The following is a 21,746-nucleotide window of genomic DNA, read 5'->3' on the forward strand; positions in this document are numbered from 1 at the left end:
GACTGATCCAATTCTGGCTTGAAGCCGCAGGGTAAACTTCCCTGGGTAAAATTTCTAGTTCTCCTATCCACAGTCCTAATTATAAAGATGAGAGAGCAATTGAAAGGGGGGAAGAAAGCTTCAAACGCACATTCCTATTTTTTAAGTGCGCAAGTAAAAATTCTCAAGCGATTGTAGGAACAGAAGCCGCCAAAAAAAAGCTAAAACACTTCGCTTCAGACTTCAGCAGCCCTTGCAGAGAGGAATTTAAAGGTAATGGCTTCTGGAGAAGCTTTCAAGGTTTTGGGTTTTCTTCTGATTTTTAATCTTTCGCTGCTTAGAAGCTGTAGATAAAAATTAACATGGACAGAGGTCTCGCAAGTAAATTCCAAGTATACCTCTCTTCCAGAGCAAAAGGCCAACACGAAATCATATTCCCAGGACCAAGTATCAGTGACAGAGTTCACTGCTCAAATGGAAGAAAAAAAAATCCACATGCACAACTGACATCCAAAATGGCTCAACATAATTTATTTTTTATGTTAAAATGTACAGAGTTCTTTTGAAAGTACTTGCTAGAAAGGGGAAAAAAAAGTGATATTACATACAAGGAGAGGAAGGGAGACCATCCAGCCAGGAGCGTATGACATGGAGAATTACAAAGGCATCTAGGCACCCCTTCCCCTTAGCTTACAAGTCACCATGAACAAAGTACAAAGAGGTTACAAAACAGGAAAAGCAAATATAAACAGACAGGAATAGACTCAGCTTCATTTGTACATGCGGCTTTTAGAGGCATCTGGAGCTCCTATTCACACACTCTAGAGATCTCTTTAAAGAGAATTTTTATCTTTCTTAAAATAGTTTTTAATATTCTACAACAAAGATAAAAAATTTTAAAGATGGAATGAAATGAAAAAGCTCTTATTTTTAAAAGGCATCAAAGTCACTAACAGTGAGATTTTTTTTTTAATTTCTTTTAGAAGATTACCCAAGTTATCTTGCTAAAAATACATTTATTTTTTTTTAAACAGAAGTGAAAAAATGGTAGGTACCAATATTACTGCGTTGGATAATTTCTTTTTATATATAGAAAAGAACATTTTTTTTTTCTACAATAGTTCTACAGTCACAAAGGCTTGTGGAAAAGGGAGCTGCCCAATTGATAAAAAAAACATACAAAACCAAACCAAACATAACAGCAAACAAACTAAATTCACGGCCCTCATTTCAACAGCTTCTCCTCCTGTCTCAGACCCCTATTCCCCCCCCCCCCCCGCCCCGCCCCCCCAGCAATCAGGAAGCAGTGACATAGCTGAAGATCTAGAAAGGAGAGGGCAGCACAGTGCGCTTTCTACATGGGTTATTTGGAACTGGAATAGTATATACAGAGAAATGGGGTCCTACACAGCCTTGTACATGCTCAAAACTAAACAAATAAAAAGTGGAAGTCCTTTGAATTCTGCCTTTTATGGTTAGCAGTTATTGGAGGAAAGTCCATTTTAGTGCATCTGAAGAAACCCCAACTTTCTTTTAGACTCTTTTGGTTTAAAAACAAAAGACATTAGTCTTATTAATGTGTCTGTATTTCTACTTCATATACAATAAAAAAAGAACTTTACATTAAAGGGTGTCCCTTTTTGTATTGGGTGACATGCCAGCAGTGTAGCCAAAAAGAATGTAAATTGGATTATGCAGTAATAAACTGCACAATCCTGCCGCCTGCATCCTACTATGGTGTTTGGACTGTTTCACTCCTGTAAAACAGGCCGATTCCCTTCTTTTCCCACACTAGATCAAAAGTGTAGCTATCCCAAATGGGTCTCAAATGTAGTGGGAGAATCAGGGAAAACATCACTGACTCCCCCAGAGTGCGGCACATTCAGCAACTTCCTACCCCATACCAGGAATGGAAGAGTGATGAGGATACCACAGGGTTCTTGTCAAGTCACTTAAAACGTACACTTTATCTTCCAAGATTACCTAAGCAAAGAGATTAAGAGGCAGACCACTGGAAACAGCTGCTTTTGAGCTCAGCCTGACTCAAAGGCTTAGAACCAAGACCCTCAGCATTTCGAAGTACATACTAAAGCAGAGTTTGGGATCTCAGAGTTGTGGCTGACTTGCAGTTCACCAGAAAAGCCTGCAACCATTTTCTTGTCCTAACAGACCATTAACCACCCTATCTTCCTCATGACTGCATAAGGGATACAAACAGTTCTCTCTTGAGATGCTTCCAGTAGTTCAGAGTGACAGAACACATGTGCATGCATGCACGTGTGTGCACATGCATGTCTGGGTGGTGAATGGGATCATTTTAAAGTTACATTATATTTTCAGCATGAAACATACAATTTCAATTAACTCATCTACAAAAACACCAATGTGAATAGTTTACTGTTTACACGTAACTCCAAATTTTACTGAGGGCGAGGGAGTCAGGGAAAATTAAAGATTAAAAATTCTTCCTGACTTGCAGAAATAAAGAGCTTCATTTATCCTGTGTCCCCTTCCAAGTCTCCCAGTAAGTGCCTCCTGCTAGAAGTAGGAAATGCTAGGTGGGGTTTAGAGGGAAGGGTTGTTATTCTTTGAGATGTCCAACATTTTACATGACTGCAGCACTAGAAACTGCATACAGAGGGGCACAGGGGAGGGAGAAGGACATACATTTGAAAAACAAATTAGAAAGATGATTTCACTGTTACACATATTCTGTCCACATTGTCAGCAAAGTAAGGCTCTTTTTAAATTATGAAAAGATTTTGTGCATGTTTTCCCCTCTAAAAAACATATGTAAATTATTTTAGCTGTAAAATGTTTCAGGATTGTGAAGAAAACAAAAACACAAAACAAACAAACAAAAAATCCAAAAAATAAAGACCAGGCTTCCTAAAAAATAAAATAAACCAAAGAAAATCCCTCTAAATCTACAGCAATATTTTAACTGGAAAAAGGTCCATTTTCTCTGGTTCGTCAGTATAAAAGGTTCCTTTATTTATATATATTTCAGTTTTTAGGATGCAAGTTCATCTTGCTCATCTTCTCATGTATGGTCCATTGAGAGACTGCTTGGGCACCCCAGCAGCATTCATGTAGCTGTGATGGGAGGGGCCAGTGTACATCATGTTTCCATGAGGATTTGGCTGCATAGGCTGCTGGGTATAGGCCTGGCTCCCCATCATTCCCATCTGCATCTGCATAGGATACTGTGCTGTCTGGTTCATGTAGGCAGGGTTACTATGGTAACTGCTGTTCATCATAGGCTGTGTCATTCTGTAGCTGTTCATGGCATTCAGGGTGTTCATATTCATGGAATTAACATTGTAAGGGGTGGTTGGCATTAGGTTGACTCCCATGTTCATACCCCGTTGAACAGCTAACGTACGAGGACCAGCCTGCATGGCAACTGCGGGTGGGCTGCGGCCATAGAGCTGCTGCTGGTGTGCAGTTGCAGAGGGCAGTGGTGCCGATTTAGAGCGAATGGAGATATGCCCCTTGACTGGCATTTGCCCCTGCAACCTCTGTGTATGTGGAATACCAATATTGGTAGCAGACATATTACACTGAAGCAGAGGCGACGTGAGGTTCATGGTGGTGGACGCCAGGTTTGGTGGGGGTGTCATAGTGGCTTGTGCTTGTGGTGTGCCTGCTAACGGATGAGAGGGAGCTAGCTGAGCCAATCCTGTGTTGGACAGAGAAACGCTGGTTGCATAGGAAGTCACAGCAGGAGAATGGCTATAAGGCATGGCATGAGGGTCCATAATGGTGTTTGTTAGCTGCTGCAACTTGGCTAAACTGAACGTGGCTGATGGTTGTGAATAGCTCCCAGCACCAAAATCCCCTGGAATCCTCTCATAGATACTTATGTTACCAGTGCTTCCTGATTCAGGTATTTCCATGATCATAGGTGCTGGGGTGAAGCTGTTGTTCATGCTACACTGAGACAGTGGAGGTTGCTGCTGGGGTGGAGGTGGGGGCTGTGGCTGCTGTGACTGAGGCTGTTGCTGTTGTGGCTGCGTTGTTGGTTGCTGGTTACTTGGAGGCCTTTCTACTACGCAGCTCTGAGGTGACTTGATATTGCAGTTTGCTGCAGGCTGGACAGTGTTTTGCTGCATCATGCTGCAACTGCTGCCAATGTTTGCCATTTGCTGAGTGACAACACAACTGTTCTGAGTGAGGCTGCTAGAAGAGGACAGTCCTCCATATGAACAGCTGCTCTGGGAAGAGTTATTTCCACAAATGCTGCCTCCCATAGTGGAGTCATAGCTGCTGGGGTTTTCATAATTCTCTGTAGTGCTCTCAATGCTGCCAAGGTCACTGAAGCCACTATCCACCACCTGCTGAGAGTGGTCCGATACTGAAGGCACATCCATCATGGGGCTGGTCTCCATGTTCTGCATAGAGGGTGCGGACAGGGATCCTTGTTCAGGACTTATCTGGGTGTAACTGCTCTCCAGAGCAGGCACATTTGGGCTGCTGACAGAACGTACAGACTGGCTGGGGTGGGACTGAACAGAGGATATTGGACTGTTGTGTTCCGAGGCCTGGCAATCTTCAACCATTGATATCTGAGGATCCTCCTCAGTCTGGGTGTAACTCTGCAAAGTCTGACAAGCCGCAAGAGTTTCTTCGCAGTCCTGGTAAGCTACATCATGCTCATTGCTTTCCTCCTGTGTCAAGGACTGGACTGCTTGAACAGTTTCAAGATCTAGTTCACTATGAGGAATCTCTTCCTCTTCCTTTAATTCAATTAACCCTTCTTTATTACTTTGCTCTTCTTCGTGATCATCTTCAGACCCAGGGACGTGCTCTGAGCCCACCGATGTCTCATTGGAAGCCTGCTCTTCCTCAGAATCTGCCTCTGCTTCATCTTTTTCTTTTGCATCTTCTCTACTGCTTGGTATGCTTGTTTCTAAAAAACATTCTTGCACCTGAGGCTCCTCCTTCACCCCTTCTCTAACAGGCTGTTCCTCCAATTCTTTTTTCTTCACAGACTCCAGATGACCGTCATCTTCGTCGTCAGCATCATGATCTTCATTTTGATTTGTTACTACTGCAACTTCCTCCTCTTCCTCATGGTCATGCTCAGGTTCATCTAGTTCTTGTTGTTCTTCCTCTGATTGCCTTTGCTCTTCTAAAACCCGTGGCTTCTCCTCTACCTCCTCTTCTATCTCAGGCTCTTTTACTTCTGGCACTGGACTGCTGTTGCTGTCCACAGGAGAAACTGCTCTTACTTCACTGATGGCTATATCTTCCTCTTCTCCCTCTCCTACCTCTTCTGCTTCCATATTCACATCTTCCTCTTTCCTTTCCTCAGTAAGAGGCAGCTCTTCTTTCTGCTCAACACTTTCTTCTTTATCTGAAATTTTGGGCTTACGCCCTGCTTTTGAATTAGCTACCACTGCATCAACTCCTTCATCCTGAACTGACGGTGGCACCTTTTCCCGGTTCAGTTTAAAACCTGGTTTTCGACCAGGTCTTTTCTTCCAGTGGACTGGTTTTCGGCTTTTCCCTTTTGGCCATCCCTTCTTCTTTTTCATGGGTGTAGAAGTATCTGGCTCAAGCGAAGAATCCTTTGCTTCACATTTTCTCAGCATAGATAATGGCTTCAAAGTTGGGTCACCTGAAAACACAAATTGAAAGATACTGTTCAAACATGTTTGTCTGACCTAAGCATTCATGGAAGCTTTCCCAAGCATTCCCATCATGTTTATCAACTTTATGTATCAATACTAGCTTAGAGATTTATTATGAAAGGTAACAAGAAGGATCAAGGTCTGCTCATTAGCAATCACACTGCACATTACATTTTCAAAGAACACGAATGTTTTCAAGATTTTGCATGGTCAAAGCTCTAAGCCTTTAACACACAATTCAAATTAAACACTAAGCTATACAATAAAGTCCTGGAAAGACTCACCACCCTTTACAAATTTTATTTATACAATATGTTCACAAATGAAAACATGCCAGTGTAGGGGAACACATGAAGTTGCAATAAAAGCATGCTTCCATTTAGATCTGTATTTTGTGCATCTGCTGAAGAAAGGAAGTATTTCTACTTCTTTCATGGCTTATCCTTTTAAATGCCAATAGAAATACACAGATAACTGAATTTGGCTAGTTTTGGGGTTTTTTTTTTAAATCTGAGATATCATTAAAAGGAAGCTAAGTTTCTCTCTCCTCTGACTTTTATTTGATGAAGCAAGTTTTGCATTTCAGTGATTTTCCAAACACTAGATTCAGAACTTATATAGCCAGAAAGGAATGTGATAATTTACTGAGAACTTACTGAATACTGTAAGGCATTCCCTGAATTAATTTTGTTTTGAACCTGTCAATTAGGATAGTCACTGACATTTTACACAACTGTCGGTAAAGTATTGCAACAGTTAATCATTGATAGTAGTTGATATTCACACTTTATCACCTGAATTTCTGTCTTCAGACACTGAATTTACTTAGTCTGCTTTTGTATTAGGTTTCCTTTTATCTGCTAGGCAGAAAAAACTCTCTTACCAAACAACAGTACTCACCTAAGTAATTTGTAAATTTATCAAGTCACTCTTCTGCCTCTGCTTTCTTTAAATCTATCGTTATAGAACACTTGTTCCAGTGTCTTAATCAGCCCACAACTGTTCTTTGAATTATTCCAGTTTATCAATACTCTTATCAAGTGTGAATAACTGAGTGAAGATGGTTGTAGTAGTTTGACCAAAGCTAAATAAAGAGATGCAGAATGTCTCTACTCCACTTGAGATTCCCCTGTTCATATATCTAAGGATCGTCTGAATCTCTTTGGCTTTGAGCTAGAAAACCATGCTAATTACTGGACATGACCTTCAAATACTCTCTCACAGACTTTGTCAGTGGATTGCCCTTCACTTCTGTGCTGGTTTTGACTAAGGTAGAGTTAATTTTCTTCATAGCAGTTAGTATGGTGCTATGTTTTGGACTTGTGCTGGAAACAGTGTTGATAAAGCAGGGACATTTTAGTTACTGCTCAGCAGTGCTTACACAGAGTCAAGGCCTTTTCTGCTTCTCACACCACCCCACCAGCGAGTAGCCTGGGTGTGCACAAGCAGTTGGGAGGGGACACAGCTGGGACAGCTTCATTTACCAAATCCCCTCTTTTTGTCAGCTGCTACATTATTTTTTAATCTATCCATAAAATAGCAGTACAGACAGACACACGACCCAGACCAATTTCCCTTAGAACAGAATAGAATAGTTCTGCTGGAAGGGACCTACAATGATCATCTAGTCCAACTGCCTTGCACCCCACTAATAACAAAGCTGCTTAATTACTCCTTGTTTGCAGCTTAATTTATTTAATATGTATTAGCTTGATTCTGCAACATTTCAGCTTAAGCAAATGGTTTTGATTAAGTCAAATACCTCTCAAAACACTAAGCAGGTAACATCAATTACCCTTATTAACCAAGCTGTAGTCTTGTAAAAATGTATCGTTGCCTGACAAATGCATTTTTTCACATACCACTGTTAATTTGTATTGAGCAAATATCCCTCCCTGGACTTTCTACTGAGTAATAAGCCAGTCATCCTATTATTTAAATCAGGATGAATGTCATGCTGATGGGCCTGTAATTAAGTTGGTCATCCCACTATATATCAATTTCCCCCCAATATTCAGAGTACATTTATTCACATTTCTGCCCTTACTACCATCTTAAAAAATGTTACTGATTCCATGCTATGAATTTCCCCAAGAAGAGCTGTTTTAATTCCACAGTTATGCTAACTTAACTAAATAATGTGCTCCTAGTAGTTCACGAACGCTTCTTAAAACCTAATCATAGCTCAGCTGAGTTACTCTTGCCCTTTGCTCAGACAGGCATTCACGCTAAATGTCTCCAATGAGAAGCATTCTGAAAAACTTCTGGGTATTAAAAAATTAATTTAAAACAAATGCTGAATTCAAAATTTAACAACTCCTTGAAGTCATCCATAAAACAAGTATTTGGAATGTGAATAAAGGAAAGAAAGGATCTGCCACAGTCAGCGTATCATTTAGCAGGAAGAAGACAACACTACTTTTATAGTATTTGTTAAAGCATTAACACTTAAGACCTTCAAAAAAAATCCACCTCTTTAAAAAAAAATTTTTTTAAAAAATATCACTATTTCTCTTCCCCTTCTTTCACATTTCCTATCTACCAGAGAGGATTAGATTTACCACCTTTTAGGAAAAGACCCTTTGCTTTTATCTGTATTGTCACAGATTTAATAATTTTAGGAATGAAAAAAAAAAGTAAATAATCTTATGATGGCAGGCTCCCCTTATAATAATGTAATATTAAAGGTGCCCAGTCTGGGCTCCCCAGTATAAGACAGACATGGAACTACTGGAGAGAGCCCAGCAAAGGGCCACTAAGATGCCTATGAGACCGAGGCACCTCTCTGATGAGGAAAGGCTGAGAGAGCTGGGACTACAGAAGAGAAGGCTCAGGGTAGGATCCTACCAATGTGTACAAATATCTTAAGGGAGGGTGTAAAGAAGATGGGAGTAAGGCTCTTTTTGGTGGTGCCCAGTGCCAGGACCAGAACCAACAGGCACAAACTGAAACACAGGAGGTTCCATCTGAACATCAGGAAACACTTCTTTACCGTGACTGAGCACTAGAACAGGCTGCCCAGAGAGGTTGTGGAGTCTTCCTCCTTGGAGGTATTCATAGAATCATAGAATCATTTAGGTTGAAAAAGACCTTTAAGATCATCAAGTCCAACTGTTAACCTAACACTGCTACGTCCACCACTAAACCATGTCCCTAAGCACCTCATCCACACGTCTTTTAAATACCTCCAGGGGTGGTGTCTCAACCACCTCCCTGGGCAGCCTGTTCCAAGGTCTGACAACCCTTTCAGTGAAGAAAGTTTTCCTAATATCCAATCTAAACCTCCCCTGGCGCAACTTGAGGCCATTTCCTCTTGTCCTATCACTTGCCACTTGGGAGAAGAGACCAGCACCCACCTCTCCACAACCTCCTTTCAGGCAGTTGTAGAGAGCGATAAGGTCTCCTCCTGAGCTTCCTCTTCTGCAGACTGAACAACCCCAGCTCCCTCAACCACTCCTCATAAGACTTGTGTTCCAGACCCTTCATCGGCTTCGTCGCCCTTCTCTGGACACGCTCCAGCACCTCAATATCTTTCTTGTAGTGAGGGGCCCAAAACTGAACACAGTATTCGAGGTGCAGCCCCACCAGTGCTGAGTACAAAGGTACAATCACTTGTCTAGTCCTGCTGGCCACACTGTTTCTGATACAAGCCAGGATGCCATTGGCTTTCTTGGCCACCTGGGCACACTGCTGGCTCATACTCAGCTGTCTGTCGATCAACACCCCCAGATCCTTTTCCACCAGGCAGCTTTCCAGCCACTTGTCCCCAAGCCATCTGGACATGATCCTGAGCAACTGGCTCTTGGTGGCCTTGCTTAAGCAGTGGGGCTGGACAAGATGACCTCCAGAGGTCCTTTCCAACCTCAAGGGACTGTGATTCTATGATTTTTACCATATGCACTTGACACCATCTTTGCAAAATAATATGGATTTGATGACCACTCAAGATTTCACGTGCATAATTTTTTAAGATAGCGAGAAACATATGTACCTCCTCATTCAGTTGCACTCAGTTAAACGTCAGTGTGCACACAAGCTTGAACAGAAGATCCTTACAGTATTCACATTCACAGTAAAACTTACAAATAGAACTAGGAAAAGCAAAATAATACAGCCCAGCCTATTACAGAGCTCCATCTTCCCCCAGGCAACACTAACCAAGTTGCACAGAGTTGGTAGAATACAGAGAGACAAGATTTCTTTCTTTTCTACACCACAGAATACACTGTCTTCCCGAATGCCTAACCCTTATTAAATACTGGCCTCAGATCACCACAGCACACTATCCATTCTCACTGTAGCCCTGACAACAATCAGAACCAATTCAAATTCTCATCATATGCCAAATTTAAGAGACTGCAATGTTACATTTCAGGGAAATCATAAAACACTTTCAATGCATTGCCTCAGCTAGAGATTAAGTTCTGAGGGAAAAATCTAACTCAAACCACCCTTAGTCAGAAAGTTTAAAAAAAAAAAAAGAAATTATAAGCACGTTTCTGTAGTGATGGGAAAACTTCCAAAAAATCCAAGCTTCCTATAAACATTCCTAACTCATAGTTACAGCTAAAATAGTCTAAATCTGAACCAAGTATTAATGACTGCAATACTATATTTCTTAATTGTCACAAGGCAGGGCTGCCTCCCCTTCACCCACCTTAATTTTTTATCAAAAAAGGCCAGCTGTTTATGATGACTGATTATCCCGGTAGGCTAACATGTTTAAGTAATTGAACGTACATTGTATTTTCTCTAAGATCATTACAGTTTTACTACGTATATGCAAAGGCACCTGCATTAAAGGCATAAGCAGCCAACAGATACCATTTGATGTCAGGAGCAGCAATACCCTCAAATAGTGCGCTTACTACTTTATTACTTCAGAGGTTCTGACAAATTTGCAGAAGTTCAGAAAAAGAAGGAACAGAAGTGACACAAGGGAACAGAAAGCCTAAATTACAAGTGGAGAGTAAGAAAGTAAAGTATTTATGAAGTAGGTGAGCAAGAAATTTATCATTGTAGTATATAACGGGTGTGAGTTAAAACAGTGGCTTTTCCAAATACCATTTTTGGTCCCTGGGCACTCTATATGTTCCATTTGTAGTCTGCAAAAGATGGTTAAAAATCACTGATCTATTTTATAAAGCAATATGTGTGTGGAATCTCTAAAGGAATCTGCATCTCTACCAGAAAACATTCAGAAGAGCGCAAATGAAAAAGGCTGAAAACCAGTTATCTAACAGATCTTCTCCCAACTCTATAGTCTTATTAATGGTGCTAGAGTACCATAAAAACGTACTTCATGAGTAATCTGATCACAATAGAATTAAAAAGCTAATGGTATAAGCTGACTGTGCATATATTCCCACTAAGCAAACGCTGCATCAATGCGTGTTTGCCCTAGATTTACATAGTTATATGCTGCTGTAAGGACATAAGGGTAACTGACGCTAAAGGGATAGTATACATGGCTATATTCATATTGATGCTTTCAGTATTTAAGTACTTCTAAAGAAAAATTCTCCTCTGCTAACCGCAGGCTAGTTGAAAGCCATAAATTAATGAGTTTGTTCCAGTAACGATTTTTTGTTGTGAGATAACACCATCATACTTCTCTTTCACACCGTTCTTTTTATTTGGCTGACTGCCTTGCACTATGTAGACCATCAAGAGAACACAATATGTAACAGCCATAATGAAGATTACTAATGGAGCATCTGAATGACAGATGTTTCTTTTGAATTGTCAGTGCACTCTAAGTAACCAGTTCCAACCAAATAATTTTATTTTATGAACTGAAGGTTCAGAGAACTTTAAGGAGATATGAGAAGCTGAGAGGCAGGACATGCGATGTGATGAAGAACAGGATCTCAAAAGAGACAATTTATTATTCTCTTTGTTACAGAAAACTGAGGGCTCTCCAATTAATTTCTGTTTTACTTCTGTAAGCGACTCTGCTGCATAAGTTCTTCCACAATCACAGATCCCAGTTCCACTAGGAAAGCTGAATCAAAAGGATACCCTATGATTAGGTCATTGCTAATAAGATAGTTAAAAGCATGCACCACATTTTCAAAAGACTTGGGAATGTTTGAGGCTGTTTTAACTGGTAATTTATGCCTAACCCTACATTTTGGCTAGAAGTTACAAGACAAAGCAAGCAGCTTATTCCATCATGAGCTAGTACCATCTGACACTCACTGACACACTATCTATATCAAACTTTCAACAGCATACCACCAAACATACCATTAGTGTCATCAGACTCCTCCTCATCTTTGGAATTCCTCTGAGAAGAGGGTCTATGCCTGAGTGTGTCTGGTGGGGCTAAGTGCCGAAAGTATCCACTGGGCAAAAGTTCATTCTCCTCCTCTTCATCCTCCTCCTCCTCCTCCTCCTCCTCCTCAATCTCAAATGTAGGCTCTAATCGGGGCATCGGTCGTTCAGAGTCCGAGTCCTCAAATGGTTCATCCAACACTTCTGTGGTCTCAGAGATTGTTTCAGTGACAACACTGCTGTTGTGGTGCTTACGCTTGCGGACTCGCCTCTTCCGATGAAGAATTGGTTTCTGAAAGCAGAAGGTGGGAGAAGACATTTTATCATGTGCAGTAGAAATAAAACACTGATAAATAGAAAACATGAACAGCAGAGTTCAACAGTCTAAGCAGGACCACAGGGCTCTCTTTTGGAATCCAGACTTCACTAGAAATAGTGACCAGCACCTGCCTTCAGTTAGACAGATGTTAAATATGATGCAAGATGACCAACTTCCATGAAGACTGCTAGATTGACATTTATGTAATAGTATAAACCATTTAAACAGCTGAAGCTAACAGCCCATCCATAACAGCTGAAAGTTCAGAGACGCTACAACATAGAGGTGAATAGTTTAGAATAAGCTGCAAAGATGATAAAGAAGAGAACTTTTTAGTGCAGCATCCCATGAAGAGAGGATTTTCTTGGTCATGTTGATAGAATTCACATCTCTATGATAAATCATTCCAAAGACTTTATGCTGTGATTTTAGTTCAGATAGCATTTATGTTTTGCAAGCTTCTTTTAGAAGTAGGACCATGTCTGTTTCTATTTTGTGTGACTGAGTAAAACTTTAATAACCAAGGTGGAAAAATCAAAAGCACAAGGCAAAAGTTAGAATTAAAAAACCAAAACAAAACACAAAAAAAACAACAAAAAAACCCACCCAGAACAAAAACTACCTCTAGTTCAACAAAAATCACCACTACAAAAAGGTAGCACAAAGTACCCTCCAGACAGAGTTCTGGAACACTGAGCAGATGCTACCTGTATGCTTAATACATACTTCATGAATTGCACAATCCTTCAGAAAGCACCAACATACTGACAAAATAGACTGCATGATATCATCAGAGACAACAAGAAATAAGGCTCATACCTTTCGTTTTAATGTTGGCTTGGTGAGAACAGGTGGAGAGCTTGATCGAGGACTCACAGGCTCATCATCTTCCTCTTCACTACTCTCACTAAAACACCTCAGAAGTGCCCTATCGCTATCACTGTAGCGGCGGGGTAATCTGTCGCAGTCCTCTGGGAATCTACACTTCAGTGGCTCCGTGTTCTTTTTCAACTGCCCTCTCCACCTTTCCATACCTTCGCTATACCGCCGACGGGGAATTGCAGATTTTTCACCTTTGCCATACTGTCCCTGGGAGACTACAGATTTTTCCTCATCTTCAGCATACCGACCTCTTGGGGCTGGAGACTTCTCCTCACATTCACCACATCTTCCTTGCAAGGCTGCCGACTTCTCCTCACAGTCACTGCACCGGCCTCGTGAGGCTGCAGATTTCTCCTCACATTCACTGCATCGCCCACTGGGAACTGCTGTTTTGTCCTCAATGGGCAATATTGGCTCCTTCTCACAAAAGGGCTCACGAAGTTTTTTGCCCTTGCGGTTCCATCGACCTCTTCGTGATGGCTGACTGTTTGCAGGAAGACTATCCAGGGGAAAAACGTGCTTGTTTGGCCGTGCAGAATTGGCTGGAGCAACAATGTCTGGCTTTTTTTCACTCTCTGCAGGTGAGTAAGGCTCTTGCTCTTTCTTCTCCCACGACACAGATTTTACCATCTGATTTAAATAAAAACAAATAGATATCACACTTCCTATTTAAGCATGCAGGTCTATCCTGAATTTGATTCCACAAAAGCTTTTGAGCAAGAAGTCAGAAAAGCTTAACAAGAATGACTTTTAAGAATCTGAGAAAAACAAAAAGAATTGACCTTTATGAGATTCTAATAGTGCTAACTGTTACTCCTTTCCTCCCAGGTGATAACGTACCTCAGTTAGCTTCCTGACAAGCGGGAAGTCAGCAGCAGCCATCCAGTGGCCTGCTGGAATGCAAACATCATCTTGCTACATTCAAACACAGTATTTGTATAATTTTCAAGAAAAAAGTGAGACAAACTTGAAGCAATTTTTCCATTAAAATGCACAATTAGTTTAATGTAAATACAGTAACAGCACATAATTTGTCTCCTAGTATTCTAGTCAGTGCTCATCACCTGATGTGACAGTGCAACCCTTCAAGGACAGCAGCCTAGATTTCAGAAACCTTCACTGCTCTGTGGGCAGTAATTCTAAAGCTATTAGGGATTTTGCAAAAGTACACAGCAAAAACCTTTGGTGAAAAATGTTATAAGTTTTTGTTGAATCATTTCCATTTACGCTATTTGTCACTTACAGAAATAATGGGTCCTTCAAACCTAAATCCATTTCAATAATTTGATGAGAGACCAGGTTGCTTGAGAGTGGGAGGCAGGTTTTTTTTTGGTTGTGTTTTTGGGGTTTTTGTTTGTTGGGTTTTGTTTGTTGTTGGTGTTTGGGGTTTTTTTTTTTTTTTTAACACCACTGCGCGCCACCCCCCCACCCCCACCCCCCCCGCAAAAATTATTAAGGGTAGAAAGAACCTTTTTTACTCTTTTCAGAGATAGTCTTTAACCTTTCTCTAGACTATGCCTCAATGTTTTCCCATTTTTAGTTTCTAATCTGAAACTATAAAGATACATAAACTAATCATGACTACATTGCTTTTTACGATTATGCCAAATACCCGAGCTAGGCATTTGAAATCTTGTTAGCATTCTCTGCAAAAGCACCGAGTGTAAACTATATGCCACACAGAAGCAACAGATTCACTCTTACACTCGTCTCTGGATCCTTTTCTTTCTGCTGTTGTTGCTCTTCATTTTCCCCATCCTCTGTCTCCTCTTCTTCATCTTCGGAGACAACTGAGTTGGAAACTATAACAGGTGTCCAACGCAGACATTCTGCATCCACATCTATAGGTCGGACATTAGTTCTAAGCTTTGCCATATGTTCCTGGATAAGTTTCTCCCGACGAATGATCACAAATCTGAACAGTAATAATACTCTGATCAACAACAGGCTACATACTGTACATGTACGGTGAAACAGATATAAGATATTACAGAAAAATCTGTGTACTCCCAATCAGTGCTGCCATGAATAACTTCAGAGAGGACAGAAAGCTCATTAAAATTGTACAATCTGCAGTACTGTCAGACCATCAGAGAAAGCATCTTTAAACTAAGAAAATGCTCTTAAATTCTTTTCACTTCTTGTTAATGGTGAAGCCATTATCCTTCCATAGGCAACATTCAGCTGCAGAGAATCACTTTTATTATGTGTTAAATGGACAAGGGGTATGCCGTTTAGGGAACAAGCAAAATAAGTTGGAAGATACTGAATGGTAATAAAAGGACTGCTTTAAAAGGTTACAGTCCCACTACCAGAGTGGATTTTATTCAGGGGGCTGGGAGTAATATCACTGATTAAAGTATACTGTGAAACAAGGACATAAAACTGTTCTCAAATAACTTCAAGTTTTCCAAATAAATTCCAAGTTTAACACAAAACACAACAGAATACAACCCCACTCCCAAAACTACTATGATCTGAATCAAGAATAATTCCCAGTATTTCACTTGACTTGCACACTCAGCTGGGCAAGCAGACTACCTCTATTCTATATCCACACACCTCATTTCTCCCAGTGATCCATCCCACTTGTTCAAGTATCCCATGTTAGTCCACACAGTTAATGGCATCTTTGAGGCACAGAGAAAAGAGGGGAAACAACTGTTTGCTCAGTGACTGGATAAAGGAACAGATTTCCTGCTACAGAAAGGAAGTTGCTGTTTGCTTTGTTTTGTGAGTATGTTAGACTGATCATGCTGAGGGACCCCAAGACAACATGGCCAAGAGACCAGCTTGCTTTCTCTCACAGCTGCAAATTACTCAGAAGTTCCACAGCTGCAGAGCTACACAGCTGGAAATCTGATCCAGCTTTGGCACTGAACAATTCTTGCATTGCACATAAGCATCATAAATCTCTACAGCCAGTATTTGGACACTTAAGTCTTAAATAAAATCAAGCTTATTAGATGTGACTTGTCTCCAAACACCATTAAATTTCATTCAAATACATCTGAAGCTATTTGGAAATACAACAGGACTCCTGTACTCACTGATCACTACGGAAGTCAAGCATTCGTAGGTGATGTAGAGTGGAAGTGATATCTTGAGGGCAGATTCCAGTCAGCTTACTCAACTTCTTGATGCTTAATTGCTTGTCATGTTGATGATAAAGGCACTCCAATATTACGCTTTTCCAATAAGCCATATATGAGAGGCGCCCCAGGTCTGACAGGGGCTTCTCTGGTGATCCTGCTTGACCCTCACGCTTTGAAAGCAAATAGCCTAAAGATAAACAAGAAAAAGTTTTCAAAACATTATCATATATAGCTTCTGTTTCCACCCCAACTCTACAAAGGCATTTTCCAGAAAGTAGCTGAATGCTGCCTACAAGATATAGATTATAATTTTGAAGGATACACTAAGTGGTTTGGCAGATTTTATTTTTTTGTTTTTGTTTTTGTTTAAACTCCTGTTATTCAATGATAGAGCATGAGATTTCTAAACTACATTGCCATCAGACATTGGCTATGGTCAATGCCATGAGATGGCAGCAGTTGCTTACCTAGAAATTATCCTAAACCTGAAGTACACAAACAGTCTGCTGAGTATCTTCCAATTGCAATAGCAATTTTGAAGATGACAGAGGGAAAACATATTTTAGCCATTTAAAACTAATACGGCAAACAATCTTCTTGAAAATTCTTTACCATCAAACTTCATGGCCATACTGGAGAGTACAAAGCTCCATCTGTAGAGACTTAATTAATTTAAGACCATGATAAACTGCACAGGTTCAATAAAGACCGAGAGGTTATATCCTCCCCCTTCTGACAAAGGGGGGAGGGAGGAAATGTGTCTTCTCACTGCTGCTCTAATATAGTCCACATTTGTTGATTTCAAGACACATCGAGTTCCTTTGTTTCACCATTTTCAGGAGAACAACAACTTCTCTACACACTTCTCTATTTGCAGGATAACCAAGGGATCAGGCCAAGCCAGCACGGGTTCATGAAAGGCAGGTCCTGCTTGACCAACATGATCTCCTTCTATGACCAGGTGACCTGCCTAGTGGATGAGGGGAAGGCTGTTGATGTTGTCTACCTGGACTTCAGCAAAGCCTTTGACACTGTTCCCCGCAGTATTCTCCTAGAGAAGCTGGCGGCCCGTGGTTTAGACAGGTACACTCTTCGCTGGGTAAAAAACTGGCTGGATGGCCGAGCCCAGAGAGTTGTAGTGAATGGGGTGAAATCCAGCTGGCGGCCGGTCACAAGCGGAGTCCCCCAGGGCTCAGTTTTGGGACCGGTCTTGTTTAATGTCTTTATTGATGATCTGGATGAGGGGATAGAGTGCTCCCTCAGCAAGTTTGCAGACGACACCAAGTTGGGAGGGAGTGTTGATCGGCTTGAGGGTAGGAAGGCTCTGCAGAGGGATTTGGACAGGCTGGATCGATGGGCTGAGGCCAACCGGATGAAGTTCAATAAGGCCAAGTGCCGGGTTCTACACTTTGGCCACAACAACCCCAGGCAACGCTACAGGCTTGGGGACAAGTGGCTGGAAAGCTCCCCCGCAGAAAAGGACCTGGGGGTGTTGATCGACAGCCGGCTGAATATGAGCCAGCAGTGTGCCCAGGTGGCCAAGAAGGCCAACGGCATCCTGGCTTGTATCAGAAATGGTGTGGCCAGCAGGAGCAGGGAGGTGATCATGCCTCTGTACTCGGCTCTGGTAAGGCTGCACCTCGAATACTGTGTTCAGTTTTGGGCCCCTCACTACAAGAAAGACATTGAGGTGCTGGAGCGTGTCCAGAGAAGGGCGACGAAGCCGATGAAGGGTCTGGAACACAAGTCTTATGAGGAGCGGCTGAGGGAGCTGGGGTTGTTTAGCCTGGAGAAGAGGAGGCTGAGGGGAGACTTTATCGCTCTCTACAACAACCTGAAAGGGGGTTGCAGAGAGGTGGGTGCTGGTCTCTTCTCCCAAGTGACTAGTGACAGGACTAGAGGAAATGGCCTCAAGTTGCGCCAGGGGAGGTTCAGGCTAGATATTAGGAAAAAGTTCTTTACTGAGAGAGTAGTGAAACATTGGAATAGGCTGCCCAGGGAGGTGGTAGAGTCACCCTCCCTGGAGGTATTCAAGGAGCGTGTGGATGAGGCATTGTGGGATGTAGCTTGATGGGCATGGTGCTGTGTGGTGTTGGGTGGGTTGGTTTTTGGTGTGTTGTGGTTTGTTGTTGTTGTGTGGTGGGTTGTTTTTTTTTTTTTTTTTTTTTTCAGGTTGGACTTGATGATCTTGCAGGTCTTTTTCAACCGTAGTGATTCTGTGATTCTGTGAAGGATATTTACCAGCAAAATCATTCTAATATAATTATACCAGTAGGGTTTTTCCTCTGGACATTAACTCCAAAATTAGCATGTCCACAGGGAGGGCTATATTAGATTGCACTCAGCATAATAAGAGAGATACAGTTACAGTGGCAAGTTTCCCCATGAACTTGCTAAGATCCATGTATGAATCTGAGAACTGTTTGAGTATTCAGAGCCTAAGTACATCTGGTTTTGTTGCTCTCAAAGCTAAATTAAAACATAACTATGACTACCTTTTGCTTAAGACACTCATTCACTTAATCAAGCTGCTGAAGGTTTTAACAGACTGTGCAGTTTTAGGGTTGGCTTTCTGTAGAAAGAACTACATGCACAAGGTAAGCTTCTGCTAAAAACACTATACTGACACATGCCTATAGGTTCTACCGTAAGATGCTTACACAGGGTAATATGAGAATTATGGGAAAAATTATCAATTTGTCTTTAGAATTGAAGCCTTCGACAGTAAGTGTAAATTGTCAAGTTCAGATGATTTTGTGAGCTTTAAAATCCTTTGTCACAAGATGTGACAAATTTGAAAAATATCCTCTTCCACAGTTAACCCTTTCATTAAAATATGAAAAGACAAAGACTAAAAAAAGTGAAGAAAAAGTTTCTTACTGAAGTCAATTAGGAACCTGCCATAGCCCTTACGCTGGTATTGTGGAAGAATCATTATACAGGAAACATTATACTTCTGTTGGCAGTGTTTTTCCTGTTGGAAAAAAAGCAGCAAATAAAAAAAAGAAAAAAAAAAAAGACCAGTGAGAAATAGTAGAAGTTGTTCTGTACAAGTCCCTAATTACTTCTATAGCAAAAACTGAGACAGAAAGCCACAGTCAAAGTTTCTTAGTAACAACAATGTACACGAGCCAAGGAAAGACTTTAAAAGAGAGAATAATATTAAAACTCTATTACCATCATTTCAGTTAAAAAAAACAAAAAGAATTAAACCTTGACATAACTACCATCTTCTGCTTAGATACAATACAGTAAAGAACATGGGCTGCATAGCAGATAAAAGTTCAAAGCATAAATCTGAAGGCAGCTAAACTCACTGAAAAAGACTGAAGTACTCCAGTGAATCTTTAAGTGTTATAACCATAATATACTAAAATCCAATCTCAAATCTGCTGTTCTGAAGACTGAAAGGAAAAGCTTCAATTAAAGCTATTTAAAAATAAGTAAAACAATTACAGATAAAAATCTTAAGAAAAGGCCTATTTGAAATCTTGGCCCTGTTCTGTCAAAAAAATAGAAGGTTTGAAATTAGGTGCAAAATTGCCAAACTTGATTGGAAAACAATGCATTTACAGAAGGAAAGATGAGATAGAACTACCTGGTAACAATGTTTATCTCACAAACAATACTGCCCATCACCACCAAGAACAGGAAGTCATTTGAAGAGTTGGGGGTTTTTTAGCTACTAGCTGCAGTACAAGTACCTTAGAGAATATATGCTATTCAACATTAAGAGGAAACTTGGTTTTATTAGTTGGTGTAGTTGGTGGTCTCTGAATGTAACGTAAATAAAATCTGGTTGCAACAGATGTCTATACCTATATTACATAACGTATTATATAAAATGCAAGGGTCTAAATTACAGCAATTTAAAGACTCTGAAGCAGCATTTCTCACCATAGCAAATGGGAGTTCCAAGTCTGAAGTACTCAAATACTTGCCTTGGAAAAGTAGCCAACGAGGTGACAGCCCTTGACATCATTCTGTGTCAGCACGTAGAAAAGAAATGGCTCCACATCGTAATAGAGAGTCTTATGGTCCAGGAAGAGTTTGGCTAACAAGCACAGATTCTGGCAGTAGATGGTGCTGACATTGCCATCAACCTTACAGAAATGCAGAAAAGTTTTGTCACTCCATTTGCTGTCATGCAAGTACATGCTTCATCTGGGTATCCCTGTACGTTTGAAATGTCTAACATGAGAGGAAGACTTCTCTGTCACAGGTAGCATCCCAAAGGACTTAAACTTCCACAGCATAAAGGCTATGGCCAAGACACTGTTACATTCATTAGCTTAAGAGAGAACTTAAAATTCATTTAACTAAAATGAAAAAGCATTTTTACAAAGCGAGCATTGCATATGTTTTATGGATGAATAGTCTATACATGAGGTCAGCTCCCACTGCTTGCTTGTAGTTCTTCACTCTTAGCAACTGAATGCTTCAAGAATGAAGATCTTTAGGGCTATGGAAAACTTATCACACAACTGGGTGCTAAAGACCCCGTTTTATAAATAAAAGTGAGTGGCTTAGTTTTCCAACTTACCTCAAAGACTGAAATATTGTTTTTTCTGTAAATTTCGTTGGCTGGAGGATGAAACCAGCCACATTTTTTCATATGCTGTTGGAGAATAGTTCTGCTTTTCATATACTTTAGACAGAATTCACAAAGGTACAACTTGGGTAGCCTGTAAGCAAAGATAAAGAAAGATCAAAGACTGAAGATACAGACTTTTGTGTAAAATTCCTCACTCCTGTAGATAGAGAACTTGATGAAAACAAGCAGTATATACTGACCTTGTGTATGTGCTAATCAGGCCAAAACCACCTTACCATACTTAAAGTCATGGCACTTACTTATTCTGTAACGAATGCGCATTAAAAAAATGTACTTAATGTCCTGCATAATTACTTTTACATTATTAAGTTATGTCACAAGAAATACATGCATCGATTAAAGTCCTAGAAAAAAACAGCAAAACCCCCTCAGTTTTGCACTAGTGACGCTAGGATGGACTAGATAAATAGTTCCTATTCTCTCCCTTCCCTCCTCATAACAGACAGCTGTATGTACCCCTGAGCAATGGGTCACAACACTATCTATCTGTTTGCTTTAAAACCATTTTACATACTACATTGACATGAACAATTTGAATGCAAGTGTCCCAATATTGTTGTGATTTAACTCCATTTACATACTGTAGCTTGGGCAGGGATGCTATTTTCAGTTACCTTCAATGCCTTTAGCAGAGCTAGAATAATTCCTCATGACAGACCACATGCGCTTATTAAATGGTAAAGAGTTTTATTTAATTTTCTCTCTCTAGCTATGGCCCTTAAAAGTTATTCCTCTTTCTGAATCAAGTTAAAGTTAGAAGAGAGTTTAGACAGTTTGCAAAGCTCTTAAGCAAAAGAACATCAAAAACTCTATACGTGCATCACAGCAAAACAATATTTCAGATGCCAAAATGTGTAACATTAAACGTTTCTTCTTTAGCTGTGTTGAGCTACATACAGCATAAAAATAATACATTGAAGTAATTCCTGTGAAATTTCTATTTA

General features: G+C 40.6%; 1 protein-coding gene across 3 annotated transcripts in view; it reads right to left on the minus strand.

Annotated features, from left to right (window-relative positions):
- Window positions 1-1,291: 1,291 nt before the first annotated feature.
- The window catches only part of KAT6A (lysine acetyltransferase 6A), a 53,147-nt gene continuing 32,692 nt past the window's right edge, over window positions 1,292-21,746 (minus strand). The window contains exons 9-17 of one of the 3 annotated variants that reach the window (XM_059831374.1): window positions 20,731-20,872; window positions 20,129-20,290; window positions 19,068-19,161; window positions 16,143-16,374; window positions 14,797-15,007; window positions 13,470-13,722; window positions 13,030-13,391; window positions 11,865-12,183; window positions 1,292-5,602 (exon numbers count right to left, since the gene is read on the minus strand). In XM_059831374.1, the coding sequence (XP_059687357.1) occupies window positions 3,015-5,602; window positions 11,865-12,183; window positions 13,030-13,391; window positions 13,470-13,722; window positions 14,797-15,007; window positions 16,143-16,374; window positions 19,068-19,161; window positions 20,129-20,290; window positions 20,731-20,872 (4,363 nt within the window). In that variant the 3' untranslated portion in view covers window positions 1,292-3,014. Of the gene's footprint in view, window positions 5,603-11,864; window positions 12,184-13,029; window positions 13,723-14,790; window positions 15,008-16,142; window positions 16,375-19,067; window positions 19,162-20,128; window positions 20,291-20,730; window positions 20,873-21,746 lie in introns of all 3 variants that reach the window. The other 2 variants (XM_059831375.1, XM_059831373.1) reach the window with 2 other exon arrangements.

Source organism: Gavia stellata, chromosome 31, assembly GCF_030936135.1.
Source record: "Gavia stellata isolate bGavSte3 chromosome 31, bGavSte3.hap2, whole genome shotgun sequence".
NCBI classification, from domain to species: domain Eukaryota; kingdom Metazoa; phylum Chordata; class Aves; order Gaviiformes; family Gaviidae; genus Gavia; species Gavia stellata.